Source organism: Lissotriton vulgaris, chromosome 3_1 (genome assembly GCF_964263255.1).
Source record: "Lissotriton vulgaris chromosome 3_1, aLisVul1.2, whole genome shotgun sequence".
NCBI lineage: Eukaryota > Metazoa > Chordata > Amphibia > Caudata > Salamandridae > Lissotriton > Lissotriton vulgaris.
The window spans coordinates 1864283859-1864299823 of NC_141689.1; the positions used below are offsets into that span (position 1 = coordinate 1864283859).

Genomic DNA, 15965 nt, shown 5'->3' on the forward strand with positions numbered 1-15965 from the left:
GGAGAGGCACGAAAAAGAACAAGCTTATCTGCAGTGCAGTGGCGGCTTCTGGCGGTGGAAGTCACTCAACAGCTCCGCGCTGGCACCCGTCGCACAGTGGCAGAGAGTGCGATGCCAGCGCGCGTTTTCAATAGGTGATGACGTCAGACTCTCACGAGAGGAGTCTGCGGCTCCAGGAGAGGAGAGTCATCGGGTCATTCTCTTCGCCCGGCCCGCCCCATCCACAGATCTTCTCCAATCAGAGCAAGGGCCAGGCGAGCTACTCCCGGGGTCTCAGCGAGCTACCGGTAGCTCGCGATCGACCGGTTGGAGACCCCAGTTCTAGGGGATCTGAGGCATCTGTGAAAGAGAAGGAAGTGGTTAGTTAACTCAAGTCATAAAGTGGGTGACCATCCTAGGGGAAGACACAAAGTAATAGTCTTGGGGAAAGGCAAAGAACTGTAATGGCTCTGCATCACCACCCTTGTTCTGCAGTGGCATTTGTTGTTGGCAAATAAAAGAATGGCGGCAGAAGGAAGCAAACAATGTACACAGGATTACACAGTTCGGGAAAGTGGGGGTTGGCAATTATGTTAAACCATGAACCACAACCCCCTTAAAACGTTATCTAGTGGAGTACAGCGAGTGACGCGGCCACATGCTTCTTGCTTGCATCCCTTGAGCTCACTTTCAGCATTTCATTTAAGGAGAGTTTGCAAGGAACTGGAACACTGACCTTGATTTTTCTGGCTGAAAAGTGTTGTAATATCACTTTGGGGTTGGGCTCTAAGTGCACTCCGTCCCCTGAACAGGGTGACCAACTGGAATGGGTGCAAATTCAGGACGGCGAGTGTAAAAATTCAGGACAAAGGGTCAAAATTCAGGACAAAAGGTCAAAATTCAGGACAAAACTTTGGGACAAAAGGTACGCTTTACAGATGCGTCAGAGGAGGTTGCACAATATTATATAAGTAAGTAAATAGACAACCCCTTAAGTACAAGTCAAAATAAGTTTATATTAGGTTGAGACAATCGTGCACTTCACAGTTTTTCAGTATGGCCGCTGCTTGCTACCTTAGACAATTCAAAACTGGTATCTCGCTCCAGCAGATACATTAGTCACCAGACGATGGTGAACCACACCTGAATATAAGTGAGGCCACTTTTATTGTTGATTGAAAACTACTGGATATACAAGGAACTTGGAAGTGCCAGCCCCAAGTAACAAAATCGCTCACCCCCCTTTCCAGCCTCCCAGGGAAAGACCTGATGCCCAGTTGGCCAGCCCGGCCTTGCTACCACCCTCCAATGGTGCCCCTCATCTTCACATAGACCATCTCTCATGTGTATGTAATTTCTTTTATAGTGTTACTCATCCCAAGTATGTAGGGCAGGGTGTCAGAGTGTGTTACATCACATACACATTATGTAAAGACAATGACTCATATAAACGTGAAAGTCAATGTATAGGAAATGTTACTTAAGTTAATGGGTGCTACAAGGTGTAATCATTCTTTTATATATCATTCAGTCTTTCACCATTCATTCTGTCCTTTCATCTATGTGTGCCCATCTATATCCAAACATATTCAACCATTTACAAACCTATCCACCATGTATCCTTCCAGTCATCATTTCACTCATCCATCCCTCCATCCACCCTTTCACTCATCCATCCATAATTCATCCACCCACCTTTTCACCCCATCCATCCGTACAGTCATTCATCCACTCTTCTACCCATCCATCTATTCACTCATCTATCCAGCTTTTTACCCTTTCATCCATCCAGTCATCCTTTCACTTACTCATCCATCCACCCAGTCACTTATTCTTCCAACCATTCACCCTTTTAGTCATTCAACCTCCCTTTCTCTCTCCATCCCCCTTTCACATATCCATCCTTCCACCCACCCACCTACTCATCCATTCATGAATCCATCCATTTACCTATTAATCATCCATCCGTTCTCTCATCCATCCATATTTTCACTTCTTCACTCATCTATCCATCCTTTTGTCCATCTAAACACTTTCACTAACTCATCAATCCTTACATCCACCCTTTAACGTATACATCCATTCACCCTTTCACATATCAATTAATCAATCCATCCATCCTTTCACTCATCCATTCACCCTTTCACTCATCCATCCATCCTTTCACTTGCCTATCCACCCTTTTACCCATCCATCTACCCTTCCACCCTTACATCCATCTATTTACCCTTTCTCTCATCCATACTTCCACTCACTCATTCATCCATCCTTTCTTTCATTATCTATCTATTCACCCTTTCATTCATCCTTTCACTAATCCATCCAGCCATTCACACATTCCTTCACTTATTTACTCACCCACCTTTTCACATTATGAGCTGAGCCTTTGTCTGCAGAGTTGGACAGAAGAGGTCCATCAAGAACTTCACCTTGCTGTAGTTCCTAAAGCAAGGGGTGGGGTGGGGAGGGTTCACTATGCCCCTGCACATAGGCAGTCTGAAAACTAGAAGTCATGAGTCATGCATGATGCACAGTGCCAGGATGTGAGGTGACTGTGACATGGTTTTGTTTCCAGGGCCTTAAGTGGTGTACAAAAACTGGGGGGTCTCTTCAAAGGGGGTGTTCGATGTAATTAAGGGCGTGGTTTAAAACATCTAGGCTAAAAATCTGTGCTTAGCATAGTGTTTTGCGCAACTGGTATTTTGTTGTTTCTGTCATTGCATCCAGATATATAATACAGCAAGCATCATTACACCAACAACAAGCCAAGACTGTTGGCTTTGTCAATGGTTGTTATTTGCTTAAAATAAAAAAGCAGTAACCATGTCTTTGTTGAATATAATGAAAATACTTCAGTTCTAAAATGATGAGATAGTGAAAGAACATAACCTGTTCTTTCTAACTTGTTTCACAGGTTTCTTTATGTAAACTGTTTTCTAACGTTGCCGCATTGGCGTTTTACCTTTTATCTTACAGAATGCCCTGCTGTAACTGAGGCAGGAGGAGGCCGCCACATGCCGTCACACCCCAGACTGCCCCATTGATATTCTGTATGTGGCAATTACCCCGCCTACAGAATGACAAAGGGCGGGTGGGGCTGCTCTTGTACTAAGGAGGAGTGCGAGGCGCCCCATCAGGGGTTGAGGCCCTCACAGGGGAGCATTGCTGCTCCCTGTGATTGCCATAATTATGGACAACAGGCGTTAGTAAAAGGGATCCTCACGGACAACGGACGTGAGGTCCCAATTACGGACGGTCCGTGAAATTTACGGACGGTTGGTCACCCTAGGGCCCCTGAACCCCGTTTAAAGCACGGGAAGAGCATGCAGTGTTCGCCCTTGCCATGCCTCGCCCACTCCTTCTCCGGCCTCGCGCCACCCTCTGCTCTCATCCGCTCCCACACCTGCCTCCCTCTCACCTTTACCACCTGCTAAGAGCCCAGGGTAAATGTGGGTGTCACTCCCGATGGAAATCTAAACTATTCAGTATTTGTGACCTGGGATTGAATCGTGAGATGTCACCACAGGGGGTCTTTTGGGGATATCTCCCTAGGATATCTTAAAAGCGAAACAGGAAAAGTTTGTTTCTAAAGATTCATCTCTTGTGATTAATAACACACAATTGAATTAAATGCCAAGCTGTCAAACACGAAGATTGAAAGCCAAGCACAGGCGACATCTGGGGATCAGCGACACGGGCTGTCGGGTTTGATAGTGTCACGCAAGGGGCGGGAACATAGAAGTAACCCAGTCGCGCGCGCTGCGGGCAGGGTGGAATATTCATGTTTCACAGTACCGGTACATACGGTCCTTCCCGACGAGTGTGTAGCACGGTCGGTTCCTTGTATTTTTTTTAAGTTTGATGCCCGTCCCTGCTGGCTGGCTGTGGATAGGGGCGCCAGGGCTTTAAGTGGTCCGGGTCCTGAGACGGGTCCGTATCGGGCTCTCTATTTTTGCCCTCACTCTCAAAGTTCTTAATATAAAAAGCTGACCGTGTCCGTCTGAAGGTCTCCTCGCTGCCTCCCCGATTTAACATGAAAATAGAGAACAGGCAGCACTTCAAAATAAACGTCGATATAGTGAGAAGGGGTTTATTTCAGTTGCTACAACCGGGAACTCACTTGTGTAAACAGTGAAATGTCTGGGGAATAAATATAAACGTAGAGCGCGTTTGCATAATTATACACATTTCAATGATTTAAAAAATGACGTTTTTACAGAGACGCAACATGAAAGAAAATGCCTTACGAAATCGTTTTTGCTCGTGGAAATCTTGAAATTCCAGATTATGGTAGGTGGTTAGAGAAGGGAAGGGAGCAAGGCCCCCTGCGCGGGTGAGGTACAATTTAATAAAATAATGACTAATATTTGTGACTATCAATACTGAAGAATAGGATTGACACAAAATAAAATGTATGATAACAAAAATGTCGATTTTTCATCGTGTTCATAATGATTTTAAAAAGCAGCATACAGGTATGACATCACATCACAAGACAACTTTTCCATTGCTCATCTCCAAGCTGCATTCGGGTACCGTCTCCTGATGCACTATGGCGTGGGATTCATTTATTCTGGACATTTAAAAGACGATGAGCTTTTTTTGGGGGGGGGGGTGTGCATTTAAAAGACGCAGAGCTTGTTGACAGGTTGTTGACTTTAGAGAGGGATCATTCCGATGTTGCATGTTGTATTGTGTATCTGGATGCAATTTGAGATGCAGAAAAAAATAGCAGTGAAGCCACAGAAGCACAGATTTTTTGATAACGTAGTTTTTATGCCACACCTTTAATTACCTCGGCCACGCCCCCTTCGAGAGACACTCCCCCAGTTTTTCATCATCCCACTTAAAGCGCAGGATAACGCTGTCCTGCACCGCAGCAGGCACCCAGGGGTGGGCGGAACGCAGAAAGCACAGCACTGCTGTCACCGGCGGGGGGAGCAGGGGAGGTCCTTCGGAAAAAATGTCTCTGAGGAAGCTAAAAAAAGTTTCATTTACCATACTGCCAAAATGCCTTCGGCCAATCATAAGCCACTTTTCTTTAACTGTGGAAGCCCCCTCCACTCAACCAGCCCCCGCCTTCCCGTCAAAGAGCCTTTATAGAGGAAGGCAGTATTTCAAATTAGCAGAAAGAACAGCAAAGTGCAGCCTGCAGCGAGGGAAAGATGAAATCCCCAGTGCTGGAAGTGCTGTATTTTCTCATCGAGAAAGTGCTGCTGATTTCCAACTTTAAACTCTTCAGTGTGTCCGAAGATGAAGTGACCCCTGAATGGCACTATGACATTTCTCTATACAAAAGGGGGGACCTGCTGGAGGTGCCCCGCACCCTCTTCGTCCACTTTGGCATCTACCTGGGGGAGGACCGGGTGGCCCACCTGATGCCGGATATCCTGCCCCTGCTCTCCGAAGACCCGTCCCTGCTGCAGAAGGTGGTGACCAACAAGCGGCTGGTGCTGGGGGTCCTGGCCAAGGCGGCCAGCGTGCGGGTGGACTCGGTGCACGACTTCGCCTACGGGAGCCGCATCCTGGTCAACCACCTGGACCGGAGCTTCCCACAGGGGGCGCTGCCCGCGGAGGAGGTGGCGCGGCGAGCCGAGCAGCTGGTGGGGGCCGTGGAGTACAGCCTGCTGTGGAACAACTGCGAGCACTTTGTGACCCGCTGCAGGTACGGCAGCCCGGCCAGTCTCCAGACCGACAAGGTAACGTTTACACGGATTACTAGTGCTACTAATACCGACTGCGAGTGTGGCGGGCGCAGTGAAAGACCGCCCCCGCGGTGGTTACTTGTAAAACTTACATATCTCGGCGCAAAATCACGGAGCAGTCAGATCACTGAATGTAAGACAGACATACCTGCCAACTGACTCCCACCGTGTGACACACGATATCGGCTCCCAACACACTGGCGAAGAGCCGAAATCACACGGTGGCAAGGGAAACGCGCTGAGAACCACTCTAAATATTGGTTTTCCAGTTCGTTTCCCGAGGCTTTGAACATCCGATATCCATTGAGGGGTGCAAAAACACCCCAAAACATCGGCACCAGTCTCACTCAACAACCATTTTTTTCGAGGGGGGTTTAGGGGCCGGGTGGGGTTCAAAAGTGCCTTTAGGTACTTCTCGACCCGATAACCCCCCTCTTCTCTCACGGTGAGTGTTGTTTGGGGTGGCAGGTATGTGCTTCAAAAGATACATTATGTGAAAAAGCTGGGATGGAATATATATATAAAAAAACTAGGATAAATGCAGATCATGATTTTCTTTACCAAATAATATGTGAACGAGACACCCATTTACTCTCAACATCATCGTTAGAGGGGTCTATAAGAGAAATAAAGGTCTGTCGCTCAGAATGAAGAATGCTTCTTTCAAGATGCACTTTTTATCCACATGTTCATCTAACCCCATTCTTGCATGGTCAAAGAACAGGGTTTGTTTTTAAAGGAGTGACAGGGAGTGTGTGCAGCCATGAAATCTCTCTCAAGACACGCTCTCTCTCACTTTCTGACACAAGCATACACATACCTGTCAACTGGAAGAACAATCTCGCCGTGTGAGGAGGGGGGCGGTGCCTCGTGCCGAGAAGTTCTTAGGAGGCACTTTTGAACACCCCACCCCACACACACACTCTTCCCCCCCCCCCCCAATAAAAGCTCGCTGCGTCCATGTCCTGGGGTGTTTTCACACCCCTTAATGAACGTCAAGGACGTCGGCAGTTTCTAAACCTTGGAAAAGGAGTTGAAAACCACTATTTACTGTGGTTTTCAGCTACGTCTTCCCTGCCACATCGGCTCCTCAGTCACCGGGTGACCGTGTGATGTGATCCAATTTCGCGTCACACGGTGGTACTGAGAGTTGGCAGGTATGCGCGTGCATGCATTGCGCACACTCACAGCTTGACATGGGATGGTAATACACGTGTTTCTTAGTGCTGCCCGCTAAAGATGCAAGTAACATTCCAGAAAGTGACAACACTATAACACTATCTTTTTTTCTGCTACAGCGTTATAGGTGCCCAGGACTGAGGTGCTTGAAATAATACTCAAGAAAACAGAGCAAACACTTTCTTGTCTCTGAGGCTGTGCATACAAATAATAGCAACCCTGTCTTTTTTTTATTCCAGCACACTCTTTGCTTCATATAGTCTGCTTGTGCTGGCTGGTACGGTCTGTATATTTAAAATATAGATGAACCTAATATATTAAAATTCCACATTTCAGCAGAAACTGAAGCTTTCGTAAAACCAGAACAGGTAAACACAGGCAGTGCACGTTCCTCTGACACGCATACGACGTCTACAGCACTAGAACCAAGCGCCCTAGCCTGCTTGCAAAGCTTTGAACTACCCGAGCCAGGATTCTGAGCTGAAAGAACATATTTGTAAAGTTACAGTACCAGAACATACCCCCAGGATTGTTCTAGGATCATTAGGGCAAATTCAATATCTTTAGCTGCTCGAAGTGTCTGTAGAGGCAGCTGTTACTAAGGAAAGTGATGAGATCTAAGGGCTACAGTGTGTCCTTGGAGCTGGGAAGCAGGTTACGAATCCCGGCGTCGGCTCAACCGCCTTGGGTTCTTACCAGATGGCTTAATCGTGTACCTCCACGTCCTGTAAATAGACATACCCTGTTGCCTTCTTGAAACCACACATCTAGTTTCAATGAAGCCTTTTAATTACAGAACTACTGATACCAGAATGCACATTCGAAAACATGATTGGATAACCTACCATGTCTGATCTCAGCATTTGCTAATGCAAAAAGAAGAATTGATGGACGGAATGCTGAACAGTGCACTCACCCCCAGTCAGAAATCTAGGCCTAAATCCATTGGTTGTTTTGCCCATCAGCCACCCCAGCTTGGATCCAACCATATGCAAACCAGTCTTGACCCTGCTACCCATTGGAACAGTCCAGCCCAAACTGCCAGGCCAGGTCCTCACTAGAGGGGAAACAAGCATCCTAGGACTAGTTCCCACCTCTTATCAGCCAGGATAGCTTAGCACGGAACCCACACCCGAGAACACTCGTCACACTTGGGGTGAGAAATGTAAAATAAAAAAATGATGGGTGGAATGCTGAACAATGTCAAACACTCACCCCAGTCAGAAATGTATGCCTAAATCCATCCTAAAGCCATATGCAAATTAGTCTTGACCCTGCTCCCCATGGGAACAGTCCAGCCCGAACGGCCAGGTTCTCACTGGACCGGAAACGAGCATCCTAGGACTGGTCTCAGGAAATCACCTGTCATCAGCCAGGATAGCTTGAATCCAGTGACATGGCAAGCACAGGACCCACTTCTTGGCATCCCCATCCCTCTTGGGGTGACAAATACAAAGAATAACATGTAACCATGCTGTTTTGAATAAAAATACATGGCTAAACAAATTGACAAAGTGTGATTGTAATAAGAACTCCTTTTGGACAATAACAGTATTGAAGTATTTAATACAGTGATTTATATTTTCTCTCGCTTTGGGCCAGGCAAAGTGCCACGAGTTGGAGATTGCTTACATCAATCTGTTAGTGAAACAAACATCATCCTAAGTGATTGCTAACTGCTGTCTAAAGCCTGCATTTTACAAGCACTGTACACTCCAGAAGAAACTATACAAAATGCAAATGATAGGACCCTGGCTTATGCATGGTTGTACTCAGAGCCGGAATTGTAAAACATTTGCTCCGGAAACTCATAAATTGAGGCCAATGTGTGGAAGAGGAACGGAGGTGGAGTCACGAGGGGCGGAGACATTCATTCAAAATAATTTATTCGGTTTGCTTGATTAGAAACCATAAAAGTTCACAATACAGAATACAACATGAACATAATCACAAAATAAAGCACAGTGTACGCAATATCCTAGTTAAAAAGACAGTAGTGGCAATTCAGTAACGAGGTTGTCATAAAGAGGAGGGAATTTTACAGGCCGATAAAAGGCTATAAAATAAGATATAAAAGACCATAAAAACACTATAATAATTTAAAAATCCAAACATTTTCTGTAGTTCATTGCACATTTCAGGAAGCCGGCCATGTGGGGGATACAGTTCGGTTTTAACAATTGCAGATAAAGAGAGCGGGGCGTACTTGCATGAATTTTAATTTTTTTAAAATAGGTTTTAAATAGAAAGTCCTAGGTATTTCATAGTATGTACAAAAGAAAATGAAGTGAAGTACATCCTCAGGAGACTTATTGTCGCAGCCACAGGGTGCTAACACTTTTCTTTTGTGACTGCCCCTTGGTACAGCTATTAGGATATGAAAAAGGTTTAATCTAAACCTAGTTAATAAAAATCGCTCGTAGGCGGGTAACGGCCATAATAAGTATGGTTCCATCTCTGGGGATGTTTTAAGCAACAGATGTGACCTCAAGCTAGGCTTCAACAGCTCTTTCTGCTCTCTTGCCATAGATTTAGTTAGGGCAAAGGAGCACTTAACAAGCGCAATGTCTATTTTAGTAATCCCTTCAAGTTTTTTTTGTTTTTTTAAAAACTTTATTTATATGTTTTTCAATATAGAAACAGGTACAGAAATAGGGCATTCACACAGACATCGCGAATATGAGAACATAAAAACAATGGAATTCCATATTAGGTGGTAACAGAGCATAGATGTAGTTTCGGCATAAGTGTAGTACATAGCATATGAATCATCAATCAGTAATATGAACAATGATAGAAGTCCAGGAGTAGAAGGGGAGAGAAGAAGCAGGGGGAAAGAGGGCTGGTCAACCTTTAAATCTGTATCTTACAACAAAGCTTCCCATCATGAAAACCTGACATGAGCAATGAAGTGTAATATTACTATTGACAGTGATAATGTAAACTTTCTCTCAGTGCAATCATTCGCCTCCCACTAGTGGGGTTGTGATACAGCTCATGTCGTGCATGTTTGTCCCAGCAGGTGCAGAGGCTATACAGTTAATCGTGTCTTAGAGTCCTTCGTTATTGGTCGGGGGGGGGTGTCATTATCCTCACCAGTTATCCCCTCATTATCACTAGATGTATTTGCAGTGCTCAATAGATATAATTGGAGGGGTCCCCAGATATCTTTAGGTCTGCATTTCATTGGTAATGTATCTGCATATACTGCATGTTGTTCCTGGTTATATGTGAGGTCTAATAACCAATCCTTAAATTTAGGCGCCCTTCCTCGCCCCCATCGACATGCCACTCTACGTTTGGCTAGTAGCAACGCTATGTCTATGAATTTCCGATGTTGCTTGGGCATCTGCATTGTGTATCCCAGTAACATAATCAGTGGGTCTTTTTCGAAGGAGCATCCAGTGATTGTCTGAAGTGCAGTATGTACTTCCGTCCAGTAATCCCATACTCCAGGGCATTCCCATGCTAGGTGTATGAATCCTGCCCCCTCCGCCCTGCATCTTAGGCATCTATCGTCTTCTGATAGTCGAAATCTAAGCTTCAGCACTGGCGTATAATAAAGTCGTTGCAAGAACTTATAATGTATCACTTTGAGACGGCAGCTTGCTGATATGTGAGCGGTCAATGCACAGCAGTAATGCCATTGTTCGTCTGTGATTTCACATTCCATATCTTCCTCCCATTTCGCACGGGCCGGGCTGTCAACCTCTGGGCCGTGTGTCCTTATACTCCTGTATATATTGGACACTAAGTGCCCATCTATACCTGAACTCAACATCTTAGCCAATGGGGCGGTTATCTCCGGCTCAGTTGGGTAATCCGGTAATACCTTTCTCAATCCCTGTGAGAGGCGTATATAATAGAACACTTCTAGTTGGAGTAGGCTGAAGTTCCAGGAACAGTTGTTCCCTCTTTTTAAGTTGCCCCTCTTGGAATAGATCTCCCCATGTAGCAATACCCAGACGTCTGCACATCGCTTTAAACCCTGATTCCTGTAAGAGAGGCATCATTGGATGATATGTGAGTGGCATCAGTGGGGAATATATCAGCTCCACCTGTAATTTACGTGCTATTCGTTGCCAGGCATCTATCGTGCATGAGACCGTGGTAGGATTGGTGTCAACCGCTGTTACTGGACCGTGTATAAGGCCAAAAACAGCTTTACCTCAAATGAAAAATTAATCATAAGAAATTTGTCTGAAGACAAAAAAATAGAGATAAAACCAGCAGACAAAGGTGGGAACATCATCATCATAAACAAAACAGACTATGCAGAGGAAGCACAACGACAACTAACGGACAAAAATTGCTATGAGCTACTAAAATAAGATCCAACAGCAGACCTACAAAAATAAATCATCAATCTGCTAAAGATCTGGACTACTGCTGGCCTCATAAGTGATGATGAACAAAAATACATGACCAATACATTTCCAACTCTACCCACATTCTATTGCCTCCCAAAACAGCCAAAAACCACCAGAAAGGCCAATAGTTTCCGCGAACAACTCATTGCTTGAAGGAATGTCAAACTATATCGACCAATTTCTAGCTCCTCTAGTCAGAGAGTTACCATCATTTATAAAGGACACAACTGACCTCCTTAAAACGACTAGAAAAAATCATTTGGAAACCTTCTTTTAAACTCATCACCATGGATGTGACATCATTGTACACAAATATTGAGCATGATATTGGCATGAATGCGTGCAGATACTATCTGGGCAAAAGAAACATAAAATACAGGGAACACAATGAAATGTTGAACCACATGATTTTCTTATGCCAACACAACAACTACTTCCTATTTGATAAAAACATCTTCAATCAAATACGGGGTTGTACCATGGGCTTCTCCTTTTCGCCTAATTATGCCAATCTCACCATGGGCTGGTATGAACAAAATGAGGCATGGAAAACAGAAAACTATGCGTGGAAAAAGAGGACGATACTATGGCTTAGATTCATAGACGATCTTTTTATAATATGGGACGGTGAACAAACAAATTTTGAACAATATTTTGAAAAACTGAATAACACTTCAACAAATCTGAAGTTCACCTATGAAATAAGCAGTAGCAGGATAGTGTTTCTTGATACAGAGATCTACATTGAAAACAACCGTCTTGAGACCACACTCCATCGTAAGAAACTGCAACTAACTTTGTACTACATGGACAAAGCTTTCATGAAGACAAATTAAAGAGAAGCATCCCATATGGAGAATTTCTCCGCATAAAAAGAAATTGTTCAAAACAATCAGAATTCCTCAAACACAGCACAGAGGCCTCAAAGAGATTCATTAAAAGAAAATACCAACCCAACACAGTGAAAAAATGTCTCCAAAAAGTGATTGAAACAGACAGAAAATAAATTTTACATAAAGTCCAAGAAACCAAAACTGACAACAAAATCAGACTAATAACATCTTACAATGCAGAAAAGGGCACTCTGATGAAAATAATTAAAAAACACTGGGGCATCTTACGCACAGATTCAACTCTATCAAAGATCATTGGAGAACATCCCCATGTTACTTTTCGCCGAGCAAAGAATCTGGGTGACCGAGTGCACAGCCACTTTAAAAACACTCCCAACGTAAATTGGATGCATCGTGAGGGCTTCTGGCCATGCAAGCAATGTAAGGTTTGCCGGATTGCATCCACAACAAAAGAAATCACAATGTTTGGGGGGAAAAAAGTGGAAAATAAAACCACATCTAATGTGCAAAAGTACATTTGTAGTATACATGGTAACATGCCTCTGCGCCAAGAGCTACATCGGCAGCACCATCTTTGAGGCCAAGAAAAGGATCCTTGAGCATACAAGAGCAGTTACTCATCAAGACCAGTCCAATGCAATTGCCAAGCATATGACACAGTACCATGATAACAACTGGGAAACCCTCAAGTACTGTCCAATTGATCAGCAAGCAAACTCGGAAAGAGGAGGAAATCGCAGAAAATCATTGAGACAAAAGGAGTCAAAACATATCAGCTTCAGGACCCTTGAGCCATATGGCCTTAACCAAACAGAAGAACTACATGTCCATCTGTAATCCACTCTTAAGACCATCAGAAACAGTAAACCGTAACATTGTTGTCAGCCAATAACAACTTCAGAGGACTCACTCACCGGAGAGATGATACCTTCATAATCACCCATGTACTTAGAGACATAAAAGGCAATATTGACTAATCCATGATTATTGTAAAATCGCTCACCAGAGAGCATGTATTACAACACAATCACAGCCGTGAATGCCTGTCACCAATGACGGAGAAATATGAACTATAAACAGTGTTCTAAATTGTCCATAAATCCAAATAGTTGCTTCTAAATAATTTCACTGTAAATTGAGCACCGTAACACTATTTTCACGTGAAAAACTACGTTACCCATAATGCAATGCATTTCACTGTTAAGTTTTTTTTCACTGTGCACTAAAAAGAAAAGTAGGCTCGTGTTAGAGCTCAACACCCGTGATCAAGCCTTCGGCTGAAGGCGAAACGTGTTGGGTTAAGACGAGTTTGCTGGAAATAAAGCAGTTGGTCTAAAACTGAAAATTGCCTGAGTGAGTGCCTCCTTGCCGGTTTTTAATCTGTTTCTTGTGTGCAATATTACGACTGGTTCTGTTGTTTGGAGGAGGGCACCACGCTACAACCGAGAGCGCCGGCGTTCTACATAGAACCACACCACGAAAATATATATTGTCGCTCCAAGGTTGTCCACTTTTGAGCAGCACACGAGCAGCAGCTTGATTTATGTGTAGGTGAGGGCGGGGATCCGCTTGTAGATGCAGCTCCGTAATGGATCTGCCCGACGCATTTCAAAGCTCCATATGCTTCTCTTCAGGGGCTTTAACGGAAGCGGTGTGTGCGCAACCGCTAACCCACGTCTCCATTTTCCATATAACACACCCACCAATGGGAGGCTCAAATGAGACTGTGTATTATGGGAAGTGTGGTGCGGAAAGCACACAATCAAGCCCCGTATGGACCCCGCAAGTGGGCCCGTCCTCGATCCCGTGTATGGCTGCTGTTTCACTTCCGTGACTCCCAAGGATGACCGGGTGGTGCACACTCCGCGGCTGGACGGCAGCGTATAAATTGTCGCTCCAAGGATGTCCACCTTTGAGTAGCACACGAGCAGCAGCTTGATTTATGTGTAGGTGAGGACGGGGATCCGCTTGTAGATGCCCCTCCGTAATGGATCTGCCCGACACGTTTCGAAGCTCCATATGCTTCTCTTCAGGGGCTTTACCGGAAGCGGTGTGCGCAACTGCTTTCTGTGGCACTCTCTGTGCCTCCTGGTATACATATGCATTATCGAGGGAATGAACATTGCACCCACTTGGGGATTATGAACTATGTATTGACTGTCTCCCCTTGACTGTCTCCCCTTGACTGTCTCCCCTCCCTCTCCTCCCCCTCAACAGGAACACAAATCTTATAGCGCGGGGATGCCCTTGGGTCACCAGGCGCTTTAGAAATCGTTATTAAATTAAATGTATACTTGGAGGCACAGAGTGCCACGCCCTTATGGGCAGATGTTTAAAGTAGCGGAAAGTCAAGCGATGTTTTCATTTCCGGCCCATTGCCACTGAAGAAAGGTCTTTGCAACCTGAAACCCGTCTGGCAGATGATTAATGGAGAAGCCTGAATCTGGTATTTTAACTGCTGGCAAGTGCTCAAGTGCAATTAAAGAACTTATTTGAAGCTACCTGTGGTCTTCTCTCTTGTGCTTCCTGAAATGTGTGGATATATATGCAACAATCCTTCAAACGAACCATTCCAGGAAATGAAGGAGGCGGACCACGAGAAACGAGGCAGGAAGGTAATTTATTTTTCCCCCGCTCTGCTGCGACTTGTTTCGAGCACAGCTGTGCTCTTGCTCACACAAAGTTTTTAGCAGCAATGTGGTACATTTAAATTTCTTTTTGACTGCCTGCCCATTGTGCACATGATCACATGATGCATTCAAGCATGAACATAGAAGACATACTAGTGCAATTCGGCCTCTAGTTTTCTCAGTGCATTACATCATTATTATTTTGTTTACTCACTGTGCAACAAAATACATATGTAAACTCAGACTCTTGTTATCGGCTTAAATGCCTTTTAAATTACTTAATTACTTGCATTAACTCCATCCTATATTAGGATCCTATATATATATATATATATATATATATATATATATATATATATATATATATATATATATAATATTTATACTCACTGAAAAAAAACATAGGTTTCAGGGACTTTATAGTTTTTTGTTTCCATTTTTTTTTTAAACTTTATTGATCCTGCCGGACAATGCATACATCACAAATCAACAGCATACAGGGAACGTACACATAATTTGCAAGTGACGTAGGAGTCCAGAAAATATGAGGCAGTTATGTTAATCAAGAGAACAGAAAAACATAGGTAGGTGTCAGCATTACAATGAAACATTTCGATTAGAGGCATGCAGTCAGCATTATATATAATATTCAAGTACAAATAAGCAAAAAGAGCACAGGGTAGGAACGGAACAGCATATCACAAGAAGCATATATATAGAGAGACTTTGCATGGAAAGTAACAATACATTACTGGTCAGTATGGTAGGAAATGGCACCAAAACATGCGGATAGCCCATGGATCACTTCCAAGTGTCATGCAGTCATAACTGCCCCCCGAATCCCCTGAATCTGAATCCTGCGTGTTGAGCCGACCAACAGGCTCGACCAACTCAGGGAACTGTGGTGTAGAAGGCGGGGAGGTCACACTGGCCCTCGCCCAGTGTAGGAATGGCTCCCAAATATCCCGGGGCCTAGATGCCGTAGGCATCAGTTCCCAGTAGGTACCCAGCTGTGTATGTCCGTATGTAACATCAGATAGCCAGGCTGCAAATGTGGGTAGGATTTTGCAACCCCATCGGAGAGCCACCTGTCGCCTAGCATATAACAGGTGTAGTGCGTGTAGTTTGCGCCTTGTTGGTTCAGTGTCAGTAATCAACCCCAGAAGCCCGACGTGTGGTGTCGGTTCTTCTGATCTGCTAAGTATTTGATTTATAGCCCCAAAGATTTCAGTCCAATAATCTGTTAGC

At 44.4% G+C, this 15965-nt stretch overlaps 1 protein-coding gene across 1 annotated transcript in view; it reads left to right on the forward strand.

Moving 5' to 3' along the window:
* The first annotated feature begins 5086 nt into the window (after nt 1-5086).
* LOC147728556 (lecithin retinol acyltransferase-like) overlaps nt 5087-15965 on the forward strand; it is a 44863-nt gene continuing 33984 nt past the window's right edge. The window contains exon 1 of the mRNA XM_086962333.1: nt 5087-5678. Within this exon, the coding sequence (XP_086818459.1) occupies nt 5145-5678 (534 nt within the window). The 5' untranslated portion in view covers nt 5087-5144. The remainder of the gene's footprint in view (nt 5679-15965) is intronic.